The 16,033-nt window shown below is 45.3% G+C and overlaps 1 protein-coding gene across 3 annotated transcripts in view; it reads left to right on the top strand.

Annotated features, from left to right (window-relative positions):
- MSRA (methionine sulfoxide reductase A) overlaps window positions 1-16,033 on the top strand; it is a 370,575-nt gene that overhangs the window by 235,555 nt on the left and 118,987 nt on the right. For all 3 annotated transcript variants that reach the window (XM_079927556.1, XM_079927555.1, XM_079927554.1), the window contains one exon: window positions 8,312-8,416. In XM_079927556.1, coding sequence (XP_079783682.1) covers window positions 8,312-8,416 — 105 coding nt within the window. The remainder of the gene's footprint in view (window positions 1-8,311; window positions 8,417-16,033) is intronic.

Genomic DNA, 16,033 nt, shown 5'->3' with positions numbered 1-16,033 from the left:
AAAAAAAAATAACTATAGCTCACTTCTCCCCTCCATCTTGCCTGTAGGAGAAATAAAATAGAGCACGTCTTTTTCCTCCAAAGAGCAGTTCTTTACCTGGACTCACACTGTAAGCAGTGCTGGCGCTGCAAGAGTCTTCTGTTGTCACTGTATTAACATTTGTCACCTTTGAATCCCTAGCACTTAGCACAAGTACTGGAACTTAGGAAGCATTCAGGAAATGTTTATTAATTAATGAGTAAATAAAACATCGTGTTGACCCATATAGTAAGGTGTTCAAGTTGCATTAATTGTGTCTAATCCCTTTCTCCAGGTAGTAGCTCCGTCCGTCCGAAGATGTATGCTGAGGTTTACATAGAACTCAATGGTTGGGGACAGAGGCAGAGCAGGGCATGGAGGTATGTCTCCATTTAGGGGACTGGTCCTCTGTCAGGTGAGCACGTCTGGGGCTGGCACGGATGCTCATCCAGATGAAGGCTAAGTAAGTGGCAGAAGCATTCAGCACAAGACTCCTCTGACCTGAATGTGTTTATTAATGCCACATCATGGGCCTGGTCCTGGGGGTGACAGAGACGAGCCACTTTCCTGGTTCCTCCTCTCAAGGAGCCCACTTTGTACGTGGGAAGACTAAGAGAGCACTTGAAAACAGCCAGCACCCAAGTGTTACACTGTGTGTGACTGATCCCCAGTGCAGTAGGCATCCAGGGGGGCTGGATCAGTGGTGCTTGGTGGAGAAAGATCAGTTTTTTGAGTCCCCTCTGTGTGCTAATTGCTGGACCCTATCGGCTACATCCATCATCTCTTCATCACAACAACCCAGTGAGGGACCTCAGGGGACCTGACTCAGTCGAAGAGCCTGAATCTGAGCACAGTAGGTCTGACGGCATCCCGCCTGTGGTGCTTTCTCCCGTGCTTCGTGCCTCTCCTCAAGGTCTCATCCTCAGGCAGTGCTTCCTGGAGGAAGCAGCACCTCCAGGGACCTTGAGAGGAGGAGAGGGGCTTGGGTTGCAGGTGGCTGGAGCGAGGGCGCTGCAGGCTGTATGTGGGCGGGGCAAGAGGAGCTGGGGGTTGATGTGGGGCTGTGGAGTGTCTCGGTCAGGGAGATGGCATGGGGAGATGAGGTTGCCACACCCCAGCTGTGCAGAGAGGGCCCGGTGGCCAGGAACTCCGGAGGGCAGAGGCCAGCTGTGAGCGGCACGGACGCGGATGAGTTGTGCTCTGGCCAAGCCCAGTGCGGAAGCCAGACCCCGAGCGCGCGGCCCCGTGCCCCTCAGCCTGGGTGGAGCCCGGCCATGTGGCTCTCAATGGGCAAGCTGTTGACTGTGAGGTGTGGGCCAGGGCTGGGCCTTGACCTAGAGAGGGGCGAGCAGGCCTCGAGGTCTCTCACTGCCCTGCAGAGACAGCAGAAGCCCGGCTCACGGCGGAGGGGCACCCACTTTGTGCAGCTTCTGCCCGGGGACCGGGTGCTGTCTCCACGGCCTCCCGCCCTCCGCCCCCACCCCCACCCCCACCCCATTGCAGCAGCAAGGGCCCGGGCCCCGGCAGGTGTGCACGGTCTCGATCTCTCTCTGCTTTTGTCTTCTGCGTCCCGACCAAGCCCCCTCCCAGAAGGCAGGCTTCCGCTGCCCTGGCTTCCGCTCTTCCTCACACGCTGGGACCACGCAGGTCTCGGCTGCTCGGCTGGGTGGCCCTTGGGTCCCTCCCTAGACGAGCCCACCCCCAAGAGCCCCTCGTGGGCTCAAGCTGCCCTTGGTGCAGGTGGCCCTGCTCCTTCTCCTTCTGGAAATCTTGTGGCATCGGATCTGCCCACCCCGTTGGGGAGGAGCCACCACTTCTAGAGAGAGTTTGGAGTGTAGCTGTCACCTCCAGTCTCGCTCGCTCCGCTCAGCGTGCTAGCTGTGGGATGCTGGCCACCCATCACTGCTGCCCACCAACCTGCAGTCACTTGGCTCTGACCAGAGGGAGGTGACCTCCCTGGGTCCCAGCCCAGGGGGCAGTGGACGCTTCTGCTCGTCTCAGTTCGGCAGCTCTGTGCTGTCTCCTGGCTACACCGACTCTGAGGGACAGAGGTTCTCGTAGGAAGGAAATTGTCGACAGCCACAGTGTGGTAGGACACAGCTTCTCCAGGGAGGCAAGATCCCAGCCTCAGCTTCTGCTCCTGGAGCCCTGTTTCTGGAGGTTTCTTTTTACCCAAATTAAGCACCCTCTCATTAAACCCCTGTCCTTTTATTTCTGATTCTAAAGTGGGGACTCACACTTGAAAAACACAGTGTTTCTCTACCACCCTACACTTCATCAAAAGAGTGAGAATCTGGGTCCTTTATGGTGTGGACGAAGGCCAGACCACAGTCCCCACTGGGGTCAGAAGGTGCCGGCTGGGCCTGCACCTCAGCACCCGGTCAGTGGTTGTAGACACTTGACTGATATTTCTATCAGTCGAATGGATAAGTAAGATCAGAATTATCCACTTACAGAGACATGTGTTTTCTCCTGCAGTTTAGTCCTTATGGGGAGGGGTCCATGCTAAGGAAACATAAAAGGGTAACAACAATAGAAGCGTCACATTTGTGTATAGAGAGTTGGCATTTTCCCCAGAACTTTACCACATATGACCTCGTTTAATCTTTATGACTCTTCTGTCACAGAGGTTATTTTTTATTCCTATCTGAAATAGTAGGAGACCCTGGGTCACAGTCGAAAAAAGTGTTAAACTACTTGTTAGAACTATGGCTTAAGTTACTTCTAGTCACGTTAATTCTCATCTTTTCCCACTCCATCACAGCTGAGTAGAGTATAATTCTAATAATTCAGCTTATGATAAGACATAGAGACTTAGACTTCTGTGTGCCAGGCACGGTTCTGGCTCCCCATTTTGCAGATGAGGAAACCGTGGCATCAAGTGGTAAAGTAGATAAAGGGCCTTTGATAGTGGGCGTGGGCCCCCTAGGTAAGGCATGGCTCATAGCCAAGGAACTGTGATTTGAACCAGCGTCTTCCTCCCTCCCTGGCCCTGCCCAGGTCACGCAGCTGCCGAGTAGCAGAGCCAGAGCACTGCCCAGGCAGCCTGGCTCGAATGTGTGCTTCTCAGTAGAGTACAACACTGCCCCCTGCTATCGTCCCCCTGCCTTCCTGTCTCACCAGCTCCTGGCCTCTTTTCTGGTCTCATCTGCTGGGTAGGCCACCTCCCTGGTTTCTCTTCTTCTCCCCAGCCCGCCGGTAGTAAAAACTAATCATGTTGACCTGGAAGAGTTGAAGATCGCATTTTCCCCATGGGATGGAACGCTGTCACACAGGTCTTTAAGAAATGGCTGATTTGTCTTGGGGTTCTCTTTAAAAACACCTGGTTCTGTGGATGACTTGGCTTCCACAAAGCTCTGGCTGACTCTAGATGTGTGATTTTTCTGCCCCCAGAACACTGCCATGTGTGGGTCTTCTGGGATGTTTTGTCTTGTAAGGAATGACTGACCGTAGCCTACCCCTCTGTGTTCCTTCACCTCCCTTTGGAGTCATGAGATAAAGTGACACGGGGGAAATGCTCAGAGAAGACATTCATCCTTTGCGTTTTTCCTTTCAAGGTATTTTTGAATGACAGTGTTAAAGCACCTATAACACTGCTGTGAACTGTTAACAAGCACATTTGCACATCACATCTATCATGCTGTTTGCACGATGTTATGTGAAGAAACAGCTCAAAGTATTTTTAAGATATAGCCTTTTATCTTCGGAAGCACCAGAAACTATTTGCAGATTGGTCTTGGGAATCAAATTAGCCTAACACATCGGTGAGTTCCTGGAGGTGTGGGCATTTCTGTAAGTGGTTCCTGGCCCCTTAAGCCTTCTGATCATTTGCACTGTGTATTTTTATACAGACTCTTGTACTTTGGAGAAATAAAATAAAGAAACTTAAAGGTGAGTTTGACAAGGGCTTCTCCACACTGTTTGTCAATGCAGATGGATCCTGAATTTTAATGGTAGTAGTTTCTTTTAAACAACCAAACCTCTTTAAACCTCTCCACAAATAATGTCAGTGCGCAGATTATGTCTAAAAGTGTGTGCTGGTGAGTGGAAATCTTTCCTGACCCCACACTGCAACCATGAAGGAAGAGCCTAATCCTGGAAAACAGTCTTGACAGCCTGGATGTCAGTTACCTCCATCTCATCTGGGCCACTGCCTGCGTGACATTTTGCTGTCACTTGATGACTTCGGGTGTCTACATTCAGGAGCCCAGCTTGGGGTCACAGAACGAGCCAGACCTTGCACCTCCAGTTGAAACCTGGTTGGCTGCCGCTTACCGGCTGTGGGATGTTATGTGAAAAAACTTGTGGAGAGGACTTGGTTTCCTCACCTATAAAATGGGGATGGCATCCCTGTTGTGAAATTGTTGTGAGCAACATCTGTGCGCCCATGTTCATAGCAGCTTTATTCACAATAGCCAAAAGGTGGAAGCAGCCCAAGTGTCCATTGACAGATAAATGGATAAACCAAATGGGGCACATACAAACAATGGAATGTGATTCAGCCTTAAAAAAGAAGGAAATTCTGACACGTGCTTCAGCGTGGGTGAATCTTGAGGACATTCTGCTGATGAAATGAGCCAGTCACAACAGGACAAATACAATACGATTCCACTGACGTGAGGTGCCTAGAGGAGTCAAATTCACAGAGACAGAAGGAGAATGGCAGTCACCTGGGGCTGGGGGAAGGTAGAATTGGGGAGTTAGTGTTTAGTGGATATGAAGTTTCGATTTTGCAAGATTAAAGAAAGTTCTGGAGATGGATGATGGTGATGGTAGCACAATGATGTGACTGTACTTAACGCCACTGAATTGTACACTTAAAAATAGTTAAGCTGGTAAGTTTTAGGTTGTGTGTATTTTACCTCAGTAGAGAAAAATTGGAAAAAAGAATTACGAGCATTGAAGAACACCCAGTAGGTAAAGTGCCTGCCATATTATCAGTGTTCAGTAACTAGTAGCAGCTTTTACTAGGGTTTGGGATTATAACTAATGGTTGCGTGATATCTCATCATGTGGCTGTACTGTAATTTGTTTCTTTTTTGTTTGACTTTTGGATTTCTTATGGTACTCCACCATTGTAGCAATGATGGAATGGATTTTCGTATTTGTGTATGTCTTTTCTATTGTTTGGGGTTTATATCTTTGAGGTTGATTTCCTGGGTCACTTAATCAAGGTGAATTAATCTTAGTCTTTGGGGCTCTTGCTTCTTATGCCCATAGAGTTTCAGAAGGGTGCTGTCATTTTCAGTGTCACCACCCAGGTAAGGGCGCCGGCCTCACAGTGTCCTCATCAGCACTAGGCACAATTTGAAGCAGTTTTGCAAAATGAAATGAGTAAGAGATGGTGTTTTAATGTTTAATATACATTTGTTTGCTTTTATTTGATCACTGGAAATGTTGAGAACTTTTCATGCCTGGATCTACATTTATTTTTTCCAATGTGTATTGCCTGTTTACATCTTTTGCCTATATTTCTAGTGTGGTTTCAGTGCTTTTCTTATCAAATTTTTTTTGTCATGTTTGTAACATATTGTTGCCATTTTTAATATTCAGACAGTCTTACTAGTTATGTAGTTAAATCATTCATTTAAACATTTCAAAACACAATTATAAGATTTTAAAGTAGATCAAAAATGGTTTTGCAATAACATGGTTATTATACTTAATGAATCTTCTTTCCATAATTCCCTTATCATTCTTTTAATACCTATTAGCATAAAATCTGTTTAGATGTTAACTTACATGACTATAGTATTTGAATTAAAATTATGTAGGCTGACCAATTAAGAATAAAATATTAATAACCCAATATAAAGAAGACATAACAAAAATTAGAGAAAATAAAAAATTAAAATTATTAATAAGCATGACATTTTTTACCTCACTAATAATTAAATTCATTAAAAATAAAATGATAGGATATTATCTTCCATCTATAAATTTGGTAGGGATTAACAACATTGTGATGGTGACTGAGGCTGACCCTCAGATGTGCTGCCGACGGGGAGAGAAAATTGGGTCAACTTTAACGAATAGCAGTTTAGTGCAAGGTATCAAGTATCTTTAAAATGTTCATAAACATTGATTTAGAAAATTCCCATATATAACTAAGGCTAGAGGCAGCCTCAAAAATGTAGAAAACATATTTATATTCATAGATAAAAATAGGATTCAATACAAATGCCCAGTGACAGGGAATGATTGAATAAGTAATAGTACGGCCACCTTTGGAGTGTTATATAGTCATTATAAATGGTATTTCCTAAAAATTTCAGTGATATGGGAAAACACTCATGATATGCTGGTAAGTGGAAAAAGCATGATGCAGTGATTACAGTAAAACAAACTGTGTGTCACGGTGCGAGTTTGTGTGTGTTTTGTGTAGGTATGTGTCTCGTACATATCTAGAAAGAAGTGCGTAAAAAGTATTGATAGTACTTATGTGGTAAGAGTATGGGGGATTTTTATTTTCTTTTCTATATTTCTGCACATTTTTTAAGCTTCATATTGTTTGCAAATCATCGTTTCTACAATCAGAAATTTTAACTGCTAAGGAAGACTAAAGATAATAAGTAGATCTCTCTCCTTTTCTGGATTCATGTTCCCTTTGCTCTCTTCGCTTTGATATATTGGACAGAACCCTGGACAAGAAGTCAGAAGGTGTTTTTTCAGGTTATGGTCCAGAAATTTGCTAGCTATATGACCTTGGGAAAATCTAACTCATATGTACCTGTTTGCCAGTTTGTAAAATGGGGATTTCTACCTTCCCAGCGTGTACCATTGGAGGGTTTAAGAATTAAGGTGAGATTACCAACATAGGGGAAAACACCTCTGCAAACTAAGATGCAAGTTCAAAGGATTCCCCAAACCACTGGGAGGTCTGATAATTTGTTAGAAGGACTCACGCAAGTCCAGAGCTGTTATCCTCACAGTTATAGCTGATTACAGGAAAAGGATACAGCTCAAAGTCAACTAAAGGAAGAGTCACATAGGTGGAGTCTGGAAGGATTCCAGTGCAAAGCCTCTGTGTCATCTCCCATGCAGTCAGGATATGTTACCCTCCTGGCCTCCATGTGTGACAATATGCAGAGTATTGCCAACCAGGAAGCTCTCCCAAGCTTTGGTGTCCAGAATTTTTAATTGGGGCTTCGTTACATAGGTAGGATTGATTGATTGCCCACATGGTTGAACTCAGGCTCTCGGTCAACCGATACTGTGTTACCCAAAGCCGCCACCCTCAGTCACATGGTTGGTCTTTCCGACATGGCAGCCTCTACCCTAGGACTGTTGGCAGCCCTACCCTGAGATTCAGTGTGGCTAGCCCCACCCTAAGAGTATAGGCGTGGCCTCTCTAAATGAGGACACTCCTATCGGGTATGACCTAGATTACGTACCAGAGCCAAGGCAGAGGCCAGCTACCTGTTTGGGCAAGGCTAAATTCTTTACTACACACGAGGTGACGGAAAGAGATGGAGAACAAATTTAAACACAGAGATGATGTTAGTATGGAGGGGTCTATTATTTACCATATGTTCTAACATTGTAAGATAAGAGAGGGCATGAATTCCACAGGTGCAAGTGGTCTGCAAGTACCCGCTTCCCTGATCCTTAGAACCTTGGGGACCACCTTTGAGAAGGGAGTGTGCTAACAGTGGGGGCTGCAGAGAGGCTTTTGCTACAGTAGTTGTTTACCACAGAGACGAATTAGGCTGAGAAAACACTTACCGTCCTGCTGGGTATATGAATCTGACCCTCGCCTCAGTGTTAACAGCACAGCAAATATGTCTCTCTGTTAACGAATATATCTAATGTGAATGAGTTATAAGCCTGTTTTTTTCTTGGGTTTCTCTACCTGGCACCATCTCCCTCTGTAGTGCAGCTGAGCTTACTATGTACAGAGAGGAGGGGGGTGATAAAAATAAATTGGCTCGTTCCCCTTGCAGAGTTTCAAATCTCTAGCACCATGTCAGGTTGGATCCATAAGGTTTCATAAGAGTGAGATTAGAAAAATGAAAACCTGAGTTTATTTTCTCATGGAATTAAAACAAAATTAGAACACAATGAAGAGGAATCATCATCCTCAGGAAACTTGCTCGAGGACAACCGTGTGCTTTTATGGAAAAAGAACCAGCGACAGAGACTTAGGATGAAAGCATTAAAGTACGATTGTGCTCCCACCCTGCCTTCAGAGGGAAGAATTTCAGCCTTTGTCTAGTGGTTTTTTGGAAACAAATAACTTGTCATAAATTGATGTTGTCAGTAAATTTGGGTTGTACGTTCTGTTTCTTTCAAGGAAGAACTGGCCACGCAGAAGTAGTCCGAGTGGTATACCAGCCAGAACGCATCAGCTTTGAGGAGCTGCTCAAGGTCTTCTGGGAGAATCACGACCCGACCCAAGGTAGATGAGTGAGCCAGTATTTAATTATCTTACTAATTACAGCTGGGATAATTAGTGTTTGAACTGCATGGAAGAGATGAACCTTGAAATCACACAGGAGCTCAAGAATATGATTGCAGACATTTATTGACGGAGACGGGGAGGGGCTGGGGAGAAAGAGGGCGAGAGAATAAAGGCACAGCCACCGTCTGCGCCCCTCCCCCCTTTACAGCTGTCAGGGGTGGGAAAATTCCCACAGAGAAAGACACCAGACAATAGAGACTCCTTCACCTTTGATTATTGCATTATTCCTCCTTAATGCAGTCTTTTGTCTACAAAATTAAAGTGTCTTTCTAGCAGCTCCAAAGTTTTCCTGATTTATGGTTCCTTTATTTCCCTGAATTTATTTAGCCTTTCTCATCTTTTGACATTATGAGCCATTTTTTTTCCTTTTAAATGTCTGTGGGTGATTTAAAGAAAAAAAGAACATAAAGGTAAAATGCAGTATTCAGTGGTTCTACAATGCTTGGGTTATTTAAATATTTCATTTGTCTTCTTCGGAATTTATTATATGAGATATTAATATATTCGGGCTGTAAACAATGGTGGTCAGGAATTTTATCTGAATGCACACACAAGCAAAAATCTTCTGTTGGCAAATATCATTGTAATATTCAGTAATGGAGTAATCTCCGGATTTCATCTTAACAGCCTTACAAACACTGCTTTGCCAGTGTGATGATCTGATACTATGAGGCTTATGGACTGAAAAGTCCTGTATATCCGATGTGATTTTCATTTAGCAATCGGTCTATTTAACGGAAATATTTTCCCTTTGGTGTCAGATTTTGGGGGAGTGGGTACGCCATGTTGGCTATTTCCTGATGAATGGATGTGTTTTTCCAAATGTGCATTGTGCTTTGGGGTGGGACCTTACCAAGACCCCAGCAGCATAGGTTGGTGAGTCCTGAGTTCTGGTTCCACTTAATGCCAGGGTGGTTTGCCAGAGGGCAAAGGTCAGAGCTAAGGCAAGAACAGCAAAATGATCAACGAGCCAGGGTCAGGCAGGTCCAGGATCCAGGTACATCCAGCAGGGTGGGTAAAGGCCACGAAGGAGGCCAGGAGCAGGCTCTCCATGATAGTGAAGTCTGGTTGACATGGGGAGATGAGTCCCTGGTGGGAGAACAGTGAGGTATGGGGCAGGGGAGGTACAGAACTGGTAGGGCAAGAGTACTATCATCGGAAGGTTCTGATGCCACCCCCGTTTGGACTACTGGACTGTCACATCATATGAGAACGGCAAACCTAATGGCTTAGACACGCATGGCTCAAAGGGAAACTGACTGGTGAGCATCATAAGTAAGGGTCGTGACAGCCAGGAACTCATGCTGGGAAGCCTTTGGTCCAGATGGAGCAGCCATTCAGCCTCTTGGCTCTCAAAGCTGAGGGTCAGGCAGGATGCTGAGGGCTCCAAAGTTCTAAGTGGAGACACCTGTCAGGAGCCCAGGCAAACCTGAAGTCATGGAGGAGACAGGCTCCCCGCAGGCCCACAAGGCTGGGTATGTGGCCTTGGCCTGGCCACCCGTAATGCCGTGTCCTGATACAACCACCTTATGCTTGACCCCCGCAACATTTCAAAGAGGGTGAAGTCTGTCATCCACTTCTCTCTCCTTACTTCTCTTAATGTCTTACCCATTTTATCACATCTTTACTAGCACACCTCAGTTATTAGGCCACGAGTTCTGGCCCCTGAATCTCAGGGGAATTCCACCTTCAAAAGAACTTTAGGAGAACCTCTTGTTCTCCCCATCCCATGGATCAGACTTGTCTCAACTTTGCCTCAGTCCTCTTTGAAATTCTTGGTTTACTATCTGTGTTAATTTGCTAAGGCTGCCATCATAAAGTATCACAGGCTGGGTGGCTTAAACAACAGAAATTAGTTTTCTCACAGTCCTGGAGGCTGGGAGTCTGAGTCGAAGGCATTGGCAGGGTTGGTTTCATCTTGGCTTGTCGATGGCTGTCTTTTCCTCATACAGTCTTCCCTCTGTGTGTGTCTGTGTCCTGATCTCCTCTTTGTATAAGAACGCCAGTCACATTGGATTAGGGGCCACCCAAATTACTTCATTTAATCTTGATCTTTAAAGTCTCTATCTCCAAATGAAGTTACACTCTGAAGTATTGGAGGTTAGGGCTTCAACATGTGAAGTGTGGGGAGGGGTGGGACACACTTCAGCCCATAACACTGTCCAATAATGTAACCGGTTGATGTGCTGTTCTTCCAGAGGTATTTTTTTTTCCTAACAAGGTGTTCACAGGCTCATAGACTGGACGAGACTTTAGAGGTCATCTGGTTCAATTCTATGAGTCAGAAGATGAAGTTGGTAATGATGGAATGATGGGGGTCACGGACAATGGGACTGGAATGTCGAGTGACCTGTTTTTTACACTGATATTTTGGACAAATTATACATGTAAGAGGAGAGTTTTTCTACCCTTGTGTATATTTGTTTCTGCTTAGAGTAGTGCTTCATGTAATATATACAATCACACATATTAAATCACAAGATATCTGATCTTCCCGCATTATTATTAGAATTACTTTTTCAGATAGTTCAGTGTAATGGGCCATGGTAACAATCTTTTTCTGCCTTGTAGGGTTTCCTAGGACCCTTCTGGAAATAGGGCCAATGGAGTGATCATATGATCCAGTCCTGATCAATCAGTATCTTTTTCTGTTGTCAACAATGTTTGATCCAAAGAACAGGCATGTGACCCGAGCAGAACCAGCTAGAGTCCTTCCCTGGGACTGTCGTATGTTCTCAGTTTGTTGCAGCTGCTGGGGTGGGTGCTCTGTATGGGGAATGACGTGCCCACCAGAGAAGCAAGGGAGGAAGATGAGCAGATGGGAGGAGAAAACCCTCAGGAGGCTCTGAGGCCCTGAGGCTCCTCATTCCTGCAGCTCTTCCTTCAATTCTGAGAGCTCTCCTGTGAGCTCTTCAAGCTAGGAGAGCTACTAGGTATTCCCTTCCTTTTTTTAACTTGAGCTAGTTTGTTGGCTTTCTATTACTTCCAACAACAACAAAAACCCTAACTAATCCACTTAACTCAATTTAAACAATGAGCATTATACTCGATCATTATATTCAGTAACTGTTAGTTAACCGTGTTCATCTGGCTCCATAAATCAGAGGTCTGAAGCCATTTGAATGATTTTATCATTGACTCAGACACCGAGGGGCGGACACTAGAAATTGTTTCTTCAAGACCTGTTGGAGGTTCCTTGGTAATTCAGAATTAGGATTTAGGATTTGGGACATATGGCCTGAGAACATATCAGATGCCTTTTCAATATTTCTGAAGTATTGTGAAAGACAAGCATTCATTAATGACATTTATTTTTGCCAGGTATTCTGCTAAGTGGTGCTAGATCACTAAGTGGTCTGGAATAAGCAGCAGTAACATTTTGGTTAACACACAGGGAAGATACATTTCTATAGGAAGAAAATAGTTAAATCCCAATAAACTGAGATCAAATGAGCATTCACATAAATGTGTATAAGATCACAGACGAAAATGTTAACCTGAAATAATTAAAACAAGTATTGGTTAACCTGGGAGATTAAAAGCAAAAATATAAGTTCATAAGAAGTCTGGTATCAATGGATCTAATATTTCCAGGGAACTCTGAAGGTCTAAAACGTGTAATCATGTAATTTTTCTGAGGTAAGAATTTGAAGTCCACTTGCTAAAGGATGGGCATGCGGCAGGAGATAGCTGAGCTGCAGGTGAACTTGGCCATCTGAACACAACTTCTTCATTCTCTACCTGAAGTCACATGATGACTCTTATCACATTTCACAGTGAAAAGTGGCCCAGAAAAGAAAAGCATCCAGTAGGGCAGGTGGGGGAAGTAGAGGCGTGTAAGACTGATTACTCTTACTCAGAAGATGGATGTTTGTAAGGACAGAAGCATGTTGGCTTTGGTGGAGACTCTGGTCTGTGAAGCAGTCCATTGTAGGTTCTTTTCAGAAACAAGAGTGAGTGATTCCTCCACCTGCTTGAAGAATGCTCTTACCTGTACCAGAATTACTTATCAACAAAAAGACAAAACTTAAGGAAAAGTTGAGATGACATTGATCTTTGATGTGGTGATAGGCCCACCCCAACACACACGATTCTCAGCAGCAGTAGGCCTCAAGAGAAATGCATTTTAATTAGCACGTTGAAAGGCTTTACTGCCTTGTTTATAAAGTTATGAAGGATTTGCAGGGGCCACTAAAAATCTTCAGTTATAATTTACTTCACTTTGTGGGAGAAGCAATATCCTTGAGTGGTATTAGCAAATGCGGGATCTTCACGGTATAGACCAGACAGAGAAAATCCTGCACGTTCTTCCCTGCTTCAGGCTACTAAAGCAGCTCTCACAGTATCCGTCCCAGTGGAAAGGAGGAACTCCCCATGGTCCACCAGTTTGAAGGGAGCAGAGCTGGTAAGAGCCATCAGAAAGTGTGGGCTTTTAAAGTGACAGGGGGCCCAAGACCCGTTATTCCACAGCCAACAGGCAGTGAGTCCTGAGAGAGTACTGCTCCGTGGATTCGCTTCAGGTGAAGTTTACAGATGACTGGCCAGTAAACGGAATAGTCTTTTCTCTGAATTTACCACGAAACCTCTGCTTTTGCCGAAGCATTCAGATACCACTGTTTGAGCTAATGCGTCCTCTTCTGGCTTTGTCTTACTCACGGGACAAATACAGTTCCTCCAGCCTCCTAAGGATAGCGTGCCCCTTCCTGACCGTGTGGTCCCCAAACTCCCCCGGTCTCCAGATAGATGGCAGAGCCCGGCATTTAGATTTGGGTTCTGGCTCCAGAAGGACCTCTTCCCAACCTCATGACCTTGACCAAGATACTTACGCAGTCTGGAACTCTGTTTTCTCATCTACAAAAAAGGGGTAGTAATATCTATCCTTGGGTTGTCGTAAGAATGAAATGAAATTATGTGAAAATCACTTGAAAACGTCAAGAACCATGCAGGTGGCCGCTTTGTCGTTGTGTTCTTCTCAACACAACAATACAGCTTCACCCGTTTTATTTAGTTATTTTTATATCCGTGATTTCTGTGGGAAAATATTTACCCTCTGCTTACTAAAGGGTGGGTTTTCTACCCACAAAGGTTCTTTTGTACTTCCTGCTAGTTGGAAAGATTTCAACTGTTTGTGTTCTCGTTCTATGATGAAACTGCTGGCGGTGATGGTGATGAGGTTAGTGGGCAGAAACCTCCTCGCGTTTGCTGCTCACACAGTGCTCAGAAGAACCAGATAAGATCCCAGCATCTGATGCTTGCTCTGTAGCCCTGTACCTAGCATGCTCTGTGCATGAATTCCGTCGTTTCAGTCCTCCTATTCCTGCCGGAGGAGGCAGGGCCCAGACCCTGTACCTTGAGCCAAGCCACAAGCACACAAGTGCACAGTGTGGAGACTCAGCTTTGCCTCACTTGATCCCATAAACCTGACTTCTCGATTCCAACCTGTTTCACTCTCCTCGATCCTGGGGAAAGGACAGCAGCACCATTTAGGAAGCACCCCTTACGGGCCAGTCTTAGTGGTAGATGCTTTATACCTATCATTTCATTTAACCCTTACCATAATCTTATGAATTGGGGTTCACTGTCTTCGCTTAACAGAAGAGAAGAAATGAGGTTCCAGAAGACTGACAGTCTTGCTTGATGTTGTTGGCAATATTTGGACACGGCTCTGACTAAAGCCCAAATCTATTTTCTTTCCCCTACACCAGAGGGGTCCATGCTTCTTGACTAGGAGGACCTCTTCTAAAGATAAACATTTTTCAGGATCCCCCATGTGATATAGTTGTGCCCTTAGTAACCTTTTTAAAGCAAATATATGAAAATGCTACTGCAAATTTAATCACTTTAAACTGAATGCCTGTTTTATTAACTAGCACAATGTCACGTACCTCTGGAAAATGGAAATGCCTACATGCATAACGCATTCCACAGCCTCTAGGCCATGCCTGCTGCACAGTTGGATGTGTGGACCTCTAGTAGTAGCTCCCGGCCTTCCCAGGGGCTGGGGCCGCGGGTGGGGAACTGCTCTGGTTAGTGGTGGCCTTTCTGCAGAGGCCTTCTGGCTGAGACTGTGAGCTGACCCCAATATCAGTTTCCCTACTTCTGAAGGATTGGAATTTTAGCTGGATGTGCAACCACCAATAAAGACTAAATTTCCCAGACTCCTTATGACGAAGTGTAGCCACATGTCTGAATTCTGACTACCAGAACATGAGTACCAGTGATGGGGTCAAATTCGGTACACTTAGAGGAAAGGCCATTCTCCTCTTCCTTCGTCCTTCCCGCAAGTTACTTGTGGATGCAGGGATGAATGGTCTTAGACCACAGGGGTGGAGGCCTCACCCTTGTAACTGAGGAGCTACAAGATCGAAGGCTCCAGAGTCAGTATCCCAGGCTGGACTCTTTATGTAAGAACTTCTTTAAGCTGTTGTTATTTTGGTTCATTCTAGGCCTTCTTTTTTTCTTTTTCTTACAACAGCTGAACTAATCCTTACTAAAATTGCTTTCAGCTGTAAGCTGGTGATGAACTCCCAGTCACTCCTCTGAAGATTAATTAAAATGCTTCCTTAATTAAAACAGCTTTAATCAAATCTGATAAGAGTATGGACTCGGGGGTTAGAGGATATGGCTTTAACCAGGCCTGCCACATACTAGCCATGTGGCCTGGGGAGGTTACGTCACTCACCGCCTCCTTTCTGTCTGTCTCTGCCTAACCGCTGGGTCGTGGCTCTCATTACTCTCATCTGGCTGCCACAATCGCCTCCTAACTGGCCTTGCCCCTTTCCCAATCCAGTACCCAGAATGATCCGTCAAAAACACTAAACAAAAGTATGTCCCTCTGCTGCCTTTTCTTTGGGCTGCTACACACTCAGCTGTACCATGGCAGCCCGGCCTGGGATCAGCTGACTGGCGCCTCCTGTTCCAGCCTCAGGTCCTGCCCTCCCGCACCGCATGTCTGCGTCGTGGCCTGCATTTGCCCCATTCCTGGAAGACACAGGTGCTCCCTTGCTGGGCCCATACCCACTGCTCCATCTGCCCACAGCTGTTGGCGTGATTGGCTCCTTCCTTTCCTTCAGCTTAAAGAGTCACGTCCTCAGAGAGGTTTTCGCTGACCCGCCCTAACTAAAGGAGGCTCTCCAGCCCTCCTCCCGGCTTTTGCCATCACTGCTCTCTCTTTTCTTCCTAACACTTATCACAGGGTGGACTGATTTGTCTGTTTATTGTTTATTAACTGTCTCCTCTTCTAGAAAGTAAGCTTCATATGAAATATTTTTTCATTGAACAAATGAATGAACGAACCTCAGTTTTCCCATCTGTAAAACGGTTCCTCTCCCATCAGTGTCCGTCAAGATGTATGAAGGAATGTAGTCTGTTGTGCAGAGCCCCGTGCCGGGCACAGAATAAGCATGTCATCTATAATAGCCACCATCCTCATCCTGCCCGTGTAAGAGCCATTTCACCACCTCCCATTTGTGGGCCTTGCTCTCTCTTGAACCCCAGTATTTCTCCATTTCTTTCCCTCTCATTTTCCCCATCTTATGTTTTGAATACGCTTGA

The sequence above is a fragment of the Stenella coeruleoalba genome (genome assembly GCF_951394435.1).
Source record: "Stenella coeruleoalba genome assembly, chromosome: 7".
Classification (NCBI taxonomy): Eukaryota; Metazoa; Chordata; class Mammalia; order Artiodactyla; family Delphinidae; genus Stenella; species Stenella coeruleoalba.
The sequence above is the reverse complement of the archived record's forward strand: the minus strand, read 5'-3'. Positions and strand labels throughout refer to the sequence as shown.